Consider the following 12122-nt stretch of genomic DNA (forward strand, 5'->3'; position numbering starts at 1 on the left):
TATGCAGAAAATGGATTTGTTATATACTTGATCTCGTGAGCCTAACGAGTTTAATATTTTGAGTTTGAGTTCGACTCGAGCCAGTTCGAATTCGACTCGAGTTCGATATTGATCGAGCTTGAGTCGAGCTTAACTCGAGAGGCTCGATTCGTTTGCAACTCTAGTCTAACTGCAAGTTAAGAGGCATTTTCCATTTTGCCTTACATATTTTCCGGAAAAAATCTTTTCTACATAACATAGTACATGAAGTCAAGTCTTGGTAAGTCTCTCCAGAAAAATGCCTATATATATATATATATATATATATATTCTCTAGTAATGAAGTCAAGTCTTTGGCATGTCTATGTGATTCTAGCTGTTGACTAGACATTTGAGTCCACCATTAATTGATCACAACGTTCACATTACATCTGCATGCCATCAATGGCATTAATAACGAAAAACCATTAAGGTCCTCTTAAAAAAAAAAATAAAGAGAGAAATATAGTTTTGGCCTCCAATATTTATATAAAACAAATTTCTATAATTTATCAATTAACTTTAGAATGAATTAGTCTTTTTCATGGAATTTATGTTATTCAATAAAATTATCAATGTACATGGACATCTAAAAACTGCTTTAAAGCTCTATTATTGGAATATTAAAACTTTTATAAGAGGAGAGGAAAAAAAAAAGAATTTAAGTCCTTAAAAGAGCTTTGTGTCGGTAATTATCTTCATTAATAATTATTGCAATCTCAAAACATAAAACCATTTGAACTTTATGTCAAAAAGTCATGCTAAAAACATTTTGCACATTTCCAGGAAAATCTTGCCACAAAACTCAGCACATGAAGTCAATTCTTTGGTAAGTTTCCCTTCGTAAAGAAGTCTTTGGTAAGCTTATGTCATATTAGGAATTTATCATAAAGAAGACTTTTGAGTCCACCACTAATTGATACCATTCACATTTCATCTGCCATGCCATCGATAGCCCTAACTGTTATTAAACGCGTCACAAGAAATCCGTTGATTGGCCAGCTTTGAAATAACAAGGTTAATATTGTTTAGAGCACAGATTTATCGACTGTTCTAATGACTTTAAAAGGATAATTTGTGCTATGATTTGTGCATCCAATAGTGGAAATTCACACGCAAACAAACAGTAAAACACTACCTAGTATTTTATATGGATTTTATGTCAAAACCGTTGAGGCATTCCCCATTCTCTCTTTCAAAGATGTGTTCGTCTTGTTAAACTTCATTGCTCTCACTTTCCCTTGTATTCATTCCATCAACCTCCTCAGGTTAGAGCTACTAGCAATTTCTTGAGCTTTAGTGTTACAGGATACTCCTACTGGTTAGATATGGAGGCAACGCTTGTTTCCTTTATTAAAGTTCTAGGAGAGAAGGCTATTTCAATAGCCAGTGAAGAGTTCTGTCATTTGGTCGGTTTGAAAAAGGGGATGCAGCTGTTGAAGGAATCATTGTCCATGATCCAGGCTGTCCTTCATGATGCAGAGAGGCGACAAGTTGGAGAAGAAGCTGTGAAGCTTTGGTTAGAGAAGCTTGAAAATGTGGCTTTTGATGCTGATGATGTGTTGGATGAGTTCAATTATGATGTTCTTCGACAAAAGGTTCAGATTCAAAACCAAATGAAGCACAAGGTATGCTTCTTCTCAATTTTAAGCCCAGTTCCATGCAAACATGTCAAACTGGCAAAGAAAATTCATGAAATGAATGTGAAGTTGAAAAGCATAAATGAAGATGCAAAGAACTTTGGCTTTCTTTCACAAATAGGTGCAAATGCAAGTGCATCACTTCCTTTTCCTAGTAGATTCATCATGTTAAATCGAGAGACTGACTCTACTAATGGTTGTTCTACTTTTATTGGAAGAGATAATGATATAGCAAACATACTAGAAAAGTTGACTGCAAAGAGTGATGAAATTGTCTCAGTTATTCCCATAGTTGGAATGGGTGGGATTGGGAAGACAGCGTTGGCTAAAAGAATTTTCAATCATCATAAAACTCAAAATCAGTTTGATGAAAAGATCTGGGTATGCGTGTCTGAAAATTTTAATGTGAATAGGCTTTTCGGATTGGTTCTAGAATCATTGGGGCAGAAGACTGAAAAAGAGAGTCGAGAAGCAAGAACTAGAAAACTTCAAGAGAAATTGGAAGGCAAGACATACCTCATGGTCTTGGATGATGTTTGGAATGAAAACTTTGGTATGTGGGATGATTTTATGGGATCACTAAAAGGTATCAACACAACCAAGGGAAATTTCATACTTGTGACCACCCGCAAGCACCAGGTGGCCTCCATTATGGCGACATCATCTTCTCATTGTTCTTTAGGAGAACTATCAGATGATGAATGTTGGCTCATATTCAAAGAGAAAGCAATTGGCCGACACGAAGTGTTGGAAGAGTTCCGAGCCATAGGATTGGAGATTGCACAAATATGTCAAGGTTTACCATTAGTTGCATGTACAGTAGGTGGCATGTTGCGTAACAAGAGAAGAGAAGAATGGATTTCAGCTTTAAAGAGGGGGCTCCAAGGTTTAACTGAAAATGAAAACAACGTGATGCACATATTGAAGTTAAGCTTTGATAATCTTCCATGCCCAGATCTTAAAAGATGTTTTGCATATAGTTCAATTTTCTCTAAGGATTCTGTTATGGAAAGGGACCAACTAATCCAACTTTGGATGGCCGAAGGATTTCTACAAACACATTCGAGAAGCATGGATATGGAGGAAATTGGCAACATGTTTTTCAACATTTTACTGCAGAATAGCTTGTTCCAAGATGTAGAATGGGATGAGTATGATCGCATTCTCTCTTGTAAAATGCATGATCTTGTGCATGATCTAGCGCAATCCATGCAAAACTCTCAACGCGATGAAGATGACATTCATCCTATTCGGCATCTTGCATTGGAGAACTGTGGAGAAGAAACACCATCCATCCTAAACAAGAGGTTCAGATACATAAGATCGTTATTTTCAGTATACGATATTTCTGAAGATGTGTCATATTTTATCTCTTTGCGAGTTCTTAACTTATCTTCAACAGATCTGACTTTGCTTCCTAAGTCCATTAGCAAGTTATTTCGTTTAAGATACCTTGATCTGTCTGATACACCAATTGAAGGCTTGCCAAACTCTATTTGCAAGCTTTACAACTTGCAGACATTGAGAGCCAGAGATTGCTATGGCCTGAGAGAGTTTCCTATGAAGTTCAAGAATTTGATAAGCTTAAGGCATTTTGATTATTTTACCGATGACAGTTGCAGTAGTCGGATGCCGTTTGAGTTGGGGAAGTTGGCTTGTCTTCGAAAACTACCCTTCTTCAATGTAGGTGAAATAAAGGGTTGGAAAATTGAAGAGTTGAGAAACTTAAAGAACCTAACTGGCAGACTAGAGATACGGAATCTTGAGCTGGTCAATTGCAAAAAAGAAGCCGAGTGTGCAAATTTATTGGAGAAGTCAAACATCCATGAGTTGACATTTGCATGGTGCGAGGACCAAATAGATACAAACCGAGCGATTGGTGTATTGGAAGGCCTAAAACCTCACCCAAATCTGAAAGGCTTGATTCTGAAAAATTTCATGGGAAACCAACTAGCATCTTGGATTTCAGATCTTCGTAACTTAGTGAAATTGGAAGTAAGAAATTGCCGAAGATGCAAAGAGATACCTGCTCTTGGACATTTGCCCTTTCTGCAATATCTTGAGTTGGTAGGACTGGACAACATAACATGCATAGGGCCTTCCTTTTATGGTTTTGATAATTCTGATGCATCCAGCAGCAACCATAGCAGTGGTCAAGCAGTAACAAGGTTGTTTCCGGCACTTAAATATCTTATCCTCAATGACATTGAAAATCTTAAACACTGGATGGAATTGTCAGTGGAGATAATTCCAACAGATCGTGTGGTAGTGTTTCCTATCCTTGAGGTGTTAAATATTCATCGGTGTCCCCAATTAACCACTGTTCCAACTCAATTCCCAAGTCTTAAGGACTTGGCCATCAGTTACATCAACCACGGTTTGCCAGTAGTAACAAAGATTTGCAGCAAAGTGATCACTCTGACACATCTCCTGCTTCATGGAGTGCAAGGGCTTACTTGTCTTCCTGATTGGTTGTTACTCAACAACGCCAATCTTACAAAGCTATCATTATTTGATTGTCTTGATTTAAAACACCTTGTTTCTGACAGCCAAGATTGCAGCATTGATCATCAAACACATAATCTCAACGGCATTGGGTCACTTGAGACACTGTATATACTTAGATGTAGTCAGCTGAAGTCAGTTCAAATTCCTAGCAGATTACTCGGCTCCCTACAAAAGATTGTTATTTCGGAATGTCATGGCTTGATCAATTTGTCAAGTGAGATAATGAAGTCCTCCGCTTCTCTTGATCACTTTGAGGTGTCCAACTGCTCCAATCTCAACTCATTTCTAGAAGATTTAGAGCTAACACCTTCTCTCTCGTATTTGTGGCTGTCCCACTGTGTGCAACTCACCAATATGCCAAACGGGATTTGCTGTCTTACAAGCTTGAGGCATTTGACAATAGGTGCTTTCTCGGATACCATGGAGTTTAGTTCATTCAGAGACGCCTTCAGTGGTTTCAAACATCTATCCTCTTCCCTTCTTAGATTACATTTGTATGGGCAGCCTCACTGGGAATCTCTGCCTGACCAACTTCAGCACCTCTCTGCACTAGAAGAACTCAAGTTGTATGATTTTGGAGTAAAATTTTTGCCTGATTGGTTTGGGAAGCTCTTGTCTCTTGAAAAACTACATCTGCGTGCATGCTCAATCCTACAGCATTTTCCTCCTCAGATAGAGATGAGAAGACTCACCAAACTAAGCGAATTGTATATTATAGACTGCCCCTTGTTAACGCAGAGATGCTATCCACGGAGTGACTCCAACCCAGAGTGGTGCAAGATTTCTCACATTTCAGGAATATTGATTCCAGGATTCCAAACTGATGGCAAATATTCTTGAAGTTTGTAATGTAAGATCCAATTTCCAGTTGCTTTTTCCTAGCCTTCTATGCAACTCTTTCAAGTTTCATTTACATTGGAGACTGTTATTATTAAGCACCAAGTTTTTTTTTTTTTTTTTTGGTGTGTGTAAACGGGTTTCAAGAGAATTGAAATAAAAGTTGCTTCATCATGATCATTAAAAGTTACTTCTTAACATTGATTTCAATTACTTCAACCTTCGGTAACGATATAGCTGCATATGCGATTAACAAAATACCTGTATCTTAGTTGAATTCATAACCAGTTAATTTACCCAATATTATAAGAACGTTAACCTTGATTTTGTAAATGATAGTCAACTCCATTTCTATCCCACGCTAATACATGAACTTGCTGAAATATCTACCTATAATCAATTTTTACTCAATACTATGAGAATGCTAACCTTCAATTTTGGCTAAATATCATACTAGATTCTTGTGCTACTATATATCAGGAATAACCAGTTTCTTAGTTATCAGCAATTGAATGTCACGAATGAACTGCATATCAGAGCATGCAATGGGTAAAGAACGAACACAAGATTATGCAGGAACAATGTGTCAGAAACCAAAGTAACCAAAAGATCATTTTACCTCATATGTTGCATATTCTTGTGGTTCCTTTGCTTGTAATAGCTGTGACTTTTGGTATCAAATTGCTCAGTGGTCAAAAACAGAGGAGTCTTTCGTTTTCCAAGGTTTTTTTAATGTTTCTTCTCTGATGTTGGCCTTGGTTTGACATCAATACTATATATCAATGCTATGACCAGCACTATTAAGGTGAGGTATGATCACATTATATGTCTTCTTCATCAAACTCTATCATTCGTGACTCAGCTCTTGTCGCTTTTGCTGCCATGCCTTCCATTGGAACTCAACTGAATGTCTTGACAGAGGTGACCGACTCCCATCATGACTTCTCACCCGAAACTACCTTCTATCTTCTCAGCAGTAATCAAGTTCCGGATCAGCTATAGATGCAAATTTGAAAAGGCAAATTAGTTTCAGGGATCTGCACAAAATTCAAGTGGGGAAAAAACAGCTCACATTCTGTACCGATCTGTACCGATGAGGAGAAACCTTTGCCAACTATTTGTAGTAAGACAGTCATAATGATTGAAATCGCTTTAACCAGTCCTTAACTGCAACATAGATAGTATGTGTATCAGTAAACACCACACCACATCATAGATTTTTTCATAAACAAAATTTAGTCAGCATGAGATAATCCAATCATACCCATACAGAAAAGCATCTGCCTAGGACTAGCCAGCATCTTGTAAAATTATCAGCCTGAAATGTGTTTCATGTCACCTTCCAATTTTAGAAGCTTGATTACAATACAAAAGAGATAAAGCTTGAAAGAACCAACAAAATTGTAAATTTGCTTTAATTTAGTATTTCAAAGCTAAGAGTTGTCGTTAATCTTTGGAATGTCACAGAATGGACAGGAGAGAGAAAGACAGAGACAGATAATATTCTAGATTGTATGATCTTCCCAAACATTATCCAAAAATGAAAACAATAAATGGAAAATGAAAAGTTTGACAGCCATACAAAACCTCAGACTATGAACTCAATTGGACCAGATGAAAGCAGACAGAGAATAGATTTGTGAGAACACCAAGAAGTGAACTACCCAGAGAGTCCAAATCAACTAATGTGCACCAGAAAGTTACAGAAAGGTCAACTTACTATGGCATTGAAACACAAAATGTTGACCTTCCTAAGCAAAGTTGGAGACAAGAATTTATTCTCTAGGAATTTGCCATGCAAGACAGCAGAAAAATGCTGAACTAACATAAAACATCTCACAATATTAGCATGTTGGTATTTGAGATCAGTTATTAACTCCAACATTGAACAAAATTATTTCTTAAACAATAGGAAAACTTCTAAAGCATATGACATAGACATGATGAAAAGCACACTATATATAGATTCTCTCCTACTCTCTCCTTTCAATGACACACACTTAGGATACTCATTCCAGTTCAGTTTTACTCTAGACATGTGAATCAAAGTCAAATGTTTAACATATAGCCCAAGTACCTAACTATCAGCACTTTTCTAATTGCAAAAGTATCTTTCCCTACCATAAGACTTACACATGAAGCACATTTTGAAGCATGAGCATTGGAGAATTGAGTCAGGCTGTTAAATTTCAATAATTTATTTATTTTTTGATGTACAATCCACAATATTCTTTAACCAAATATAATCACAGTCCCTAATTAATGAACAGCATTTATCACTTAAATCTCTATAAGAAATTATATATAGGACACAAATTCACAAGGAAATTTTAACTAGGTAATGTTTGAAGAAAGGATACAAGAGCTTGAACCACAACAGCAAAATCAGTTTCCTTGAATGCCAAAAGCTTGATTTACGTCAACTTTACCTTTAGCATTGTGGACAGCATATTTTTAGCATATTCTTGCTGCTCTTTCCTAACATTGTCACTCAAACTATTCCAGGTATACATCGATGCAATAAGTCAATTCATGTGATACTTGAAAGTTCTGGCTAGAGTTTCCTGTGATGAAGCTGTGGAGTATAGACTTAAGGATCATGACTGAATTTTAAGTCTGTAAACCAAGGAACAATACAAATTCCTAAGAGAAGGAAGAAGTACTCCAAAGATACTTGGCAATAAAAGATCAAGGCAATGCAAAAGTTATTCCTGATCTTAACAAATAGCTCCATCCTCCAGGAAAATTCAATAGCTTGGAATGTTAAAATATGTATAATCACAAATTTAGAAAACTGACACCTAGAAAATTAGAACGGAGGCAGAGAACGTGGAAATATAGATATGATAACAATAAATAACCATCACAAATGGAAAGAACAATACAATCATAAATACGACAACAATTATCAATCTAACCCTCATAAATGATCCTTCCACTTCAACTATATAAAACTCAAGATTTCTCAAAAACTAATTTATAGAACAAAACTTTTGAACAAATACATGATAACTAAGAATAAAAAGCACTTCATACAGATCTCAGTTGCAATTGAATAATGATAGCTTGACCTATGGACCAGAAATCCTGTGAATTTTAAGTAATCAACCAATAACCAAAAATTAATTTCTCCAGCTAATGAATAACTACTACTAAAACTAATAAGCGGTACACTAGTTCAAATTAAATTGAAAGAGTTGCTCTTGATACTTGCTTTTACACCTAGAGGACTTCTTGAAAGAAACGAACCCATAGAGACCACTGTCTTTGTACATCCAATTAAATAACCATCCATATTCATTTATGGTGATACTAAATGCCTGCGACGAATTCATCGATCTTGTTCCAACATATACCTTAATGTTGACCACTATATCCCACCCAAGTTAGACAGAAATCAGTACCTAATGGTACAAAGGTTTTGCCGAACAGTTTGTCATTGAGGAAAAAGGAACATGAAATGAAAAGTAAAAACATTAACACATAGGCGAATTGAAGTCTGACAAACTGAAGAATTTTCCAGTAGAAGTATACAATAAAAGCAGCTATAAATCTTGTATTACACCGCGACCTCCCATCAGCATTTCGAAACCATCAAACTCATCTCACAAGTTTGAAATCAAGTACTCTGTTCAATCAAAATCATGACTACAAATGCAAATACTTATAAGATCTTCAGACTCTTAGAACTTGGGATTCTTCATAGCGATCTTTTTGTTTTCGACGTCATAAAACCTTCCCAGCCCAAACTAAGCAGCTTACAAGTTACCACAACCTGCTTATTGTCCCCTCTCCATTTTAGATAAGTCAGCTATATCTCGAATTGCCACCTCGATCTCCAGTAGCTCATACAACAGATTAGTCAAGTTTATTGTCTAGGCCCTGAATAGAGACTAAAACTTAGCCATCCCTTAGCGCAAGAAAAAATGGATGCATCTAGTAGATACAGCTTCTTTGCCAAGAAGATCAATAACAGCTAAGCTACAAAACAATATACTATTTCATTGCCTTGAGCTTAATGCACAAACTGTATGCTGCAAGAAGTCGTTATGCCATGAATTAAATAGACCTAGACTACGGCTCTATGAACTATTTGCTTCAGCAGAAAGAATGTGCCACCAAAACTTGCAAATTATCAAGTCAAGTCAATGTAGTGTACTTTTTACAACAATGCCATATTTGCTTTTCATATATACTATGTTCTAACAAAAGCGTAGTTTTTTTATTTTGCAAAAGTCAATGACCATATGCTCATCATTACAAGTTTTTCAGAAATGCATTAAGATTTTCTTAGAAGCAAAATATCCTTTTCTACCAGTCAATAAAAGTGACAGAGCATTGATCACTCGATTTATGAAAACCACCTACTTTAATGTTCTATTTAAATTTTTCACAGGTATCAAATAGTCAATAGAACCCTTTCATTTCGCTTTCGAAGTTTCTACCATAATCTTGTGTTCTATTGCTTGTTGACATTCAGGCTGCTTATTTTTCTAGTGTTCCTGACAAAGTTATTGTCCTACTGACTATGGCTTATCTATTATATATGTCGTAATTTGGAGGTAGAAAAGTACCTAGCTCTGGTTTAGTTTCCATTTCTTGCAAATAGACTAGCAAGATGAACAAGATTTTACCATAATACCGTTCATTTTGTGAGGACCAGATGCTGCAGACTGCAGTAAAAGATGCAAGACCATTCCATTTATCTTCTATGTATTACACCTAAAAATTTGGCTAATTAAGAATCACATCTTCTTTTCCAAAAAAGACAGATTAAGACAAATAAGTATTTCATGTGTTGCCTACATGTAGACCAAAAATTAGTATTTGCCACTTCAAACAGCAATAAAAAAAATAAGGAATTAGTATATATAAGATCAAAGAATGCAAGGTCCTAAAAGAAAGAAAAAGATATAATAGAGCAATGTGTAGATGCAAAAATAATTAAAACAAAGATTGCAGGATAAAATCATACTCAGAGAAAATTCTCAATTATTAGCATTCGATTGATGTTGATGTACAGATCCTAAACCTAGTATTCTAGTGGAAGAGGATCACAAGACCATAATTCCCTAATATGAGTTCCATCGTCCTCATAATCTATTTCACTTGCAGATGCATCATTATGTAGCACTTAACCATCAAATTCAGAGACTTCTTCAGATTCTGAGATTTCATCATCTATCATATCAAGTTCTGTTTGAAACAAATTTTGAGAACATTCTTCAGTGGATAAAGATGCGTCCTCTTTTCACTTAACCTTGCCGACTCTATCGGTCTTGGTTTATCAAGGATTTGAGTTCGGATTCTGGGCATTTGGGTCGCCATAAAGTGCCACATGTCTATAACATATTTCAAGCTCCTTCTCAGCAATAGCAATAAACCGTCAAATAGAGTCAAGTGATTGCTCGTATTTGGACTTTTCCAATGCCTGAAAGAAGATGAACTAGGTCACTGAAAAGCTTAACAAAATTGTAATGTCCAATTGAAAAGAAAAGGAACACAAACTTGTCAAAATGAAGACAGAGCAGCATGCAGTGTAAGACCCCTTTCTTCCATCACCTAAGATCTATCCGTTCATTATACTGACGCCAACTAGAACTGTCAATAGGGCCCCGGCCAGCCTGATCTTGGCCAGTTCGCCCCGATAAAAGAGCGATGAACCTAACATTTCATTGAGTTGCACTGAGTTTAAACTTAATATTAGGTCTGAATTAAATGAGTCCAATTTAATTTTTGTTAAACTCAAACTCAATATAGACCTACCCATTAATCTGTACCTCTGTATATTATTATTATTATATATATATAATACATTTATACTTCAGTATCTATAATAATATCCAAATAAATATATAATCACTAAATACTATGTATTTATATCTTAAAATATATCAATATACCAATGCTTATTAAATAAGCGTTGTTTACTCTGTCACTTCTTTCTCAGTTCAAGAGTTAAAATTAACCATTCTATTGCTTTTTTGAGGGCCAAAATTAGTAAGTCATAGTTGAAGCTCCAACTTTCTTTTTGATTTAGTAAATTTTTGAGTTGGTATGATATTGGCTACTTTTTATGTGCCATGGTTGGTGTAATGGTTTAGTAAAATTTTTTTTGGGTAAAACGACGAGTTGCATATAATAAAAGAAAGCACAACAGATGTCCTTAGCTATTACAAGGCATCCTAATGCTGTGGGGATAGCAAACCCCTCTAATGTCCTCAACAAAAGCAAAATAAAGTTCACGATAACATGAAGCAAAAATCACAAAATATGTTTCCAATTTGCCTCCTAATTTCGCTAGTGCATCAGCACATCTGTTGGCTTCGCGAAAAACATGCCGGAGCTGCGAGAGCAGGGATCTGCAATCCATGAGAATAGGATGTAAGGAGTGATCTGGATTATTAGTGGAATCAAAGTTGGGGTAAAATATCAGCACAATCGACTTCAATCTCTAAAGACGAGATATTCAGAGATATAGCTAATTCAATTCCAACCCTTAGTCCCCATAGTTCAGCTAGAATATTCGTGGCTATCCCAAATTTCAACTATATCCTTTGATCCAGCAGCCAAAGGAATCTCTGATAATTCCACCTGCCCCAGTTGGATCAGGATTTCCAAGTGCAGAGCCATCCTAATTCAATTTGAACCAATTAATGGTGGGTGTAATCCATCTTACCAAAATTTGGGAATTTTGATTAGAGTCAGAGGCATAGGGGCCCATAGTAAAGAATTCAGTGGCTAAATTTGTGCACCATAGAACAGGATTCGGGCGAGGTTTGTGGGGTTCAAATATGGTTTTATTTCGGAAGGTCCAAATGGTCCAGCATGCAAAAGAAAAAATGATTCCCCAAGGAAGGTCCAAATGGTTTTATTTCAGCTTTGTCCATAAGGTTTGAGCTAAAGGACAAGTCCAAAAAACATGGTCGAAATCTTCAGGTTGGAGGGAACAAAGGGAGTAAGTGTCATCTTAAATAATGTGCCTACTACGGAGTAGGTGTTTAGTTGTTAGTTTGCTGTGGGCAGCTAGCCAGATGAAGTGTTTGATTTTGTTTGGAATTTTTTGGTTCCATATCCAACTAAAAGAGAGGTCAGGGGTTTTGGTGAGTGGAATGATGT

General features: G+C 36.1%; 1 protein-coding gene and 2 long non-coding RNA genes across 3 annotated transcripts; 1 reads left to right on the forward strand and 2 right to left on the reverse strand.

The window, feature by feature from the left end:
- The first annotated feature begins 1346 nt into the window (after positions 1-1346).
- LOC113758241 (putative disease resistance protein RGA3) lies at positions 1347-5006 on the forward strand. The gene has a single exon (XM_027301191.1). It carries the CDS (start codon positions 1347-1349, stop codon positions 5004-5006), a length of 3660 nt encoding a protein of 1219 aa, XP_027156992.1.
- Positions 5007-5575: 569 nt separating this feature from the next.
- LOC113758240 lies at positions 5576-6370 on the reverse strand. Its single transcript, XR_003466640.1, has 3 exons — positions 6268-6370; positions 6095-6170; positions 5576-5999 (listed from the first exon to the last, which is right to left on the reverse strand). It is a non-coding gene; the product is annotated as an uncharacterized LOC113758240 (long non-coding RNA).
- A 3605-nt stretch (positions 6371-9975) lies between these two features.
- Positions 9976-10641, reverse strand: LOC113758243. Its single transcript, XR_003466642.1, has 2 exons — positions 10512-10641; positions 9976-10434 (listed from the first exon to the last, which is right to left on the reverse strand). It is a non-coding gene; the product is annotated as an uncharacterized LOC113758243 (long non-coding RNA).
- Positions 10642-12122: the final 1481 nt, after the last annotated feature.

The sequence above is a fragment of the Coffea eugenioides genome, unplaced genomic scaffold, assembly GCF_003713205.1.
Source record: "Coffea eugenioides isolate CCC68of unplaced genomic scaffold, Ceug_1.0 ScVebR1_42;HRSCAF=223, whole genome shotgun sequence".
NCBI classification, from domain to species: domain Eukaryota; kingdom Viridiplantae; phylum Streptophyta; class Magnoliopsida; order Gentianales; family Rubiaceae; genus Coffea; species Coffea eugenioides.

Coding starts and splice junctions, on each gene's coding strand:
- LOC113758241 (XM_027301191.1), top strand. CDS start 1,347: ATGGAGGCAACGCTTGTTTCCTTTATTAAAGTTCTAGGAGAGAAGGCT.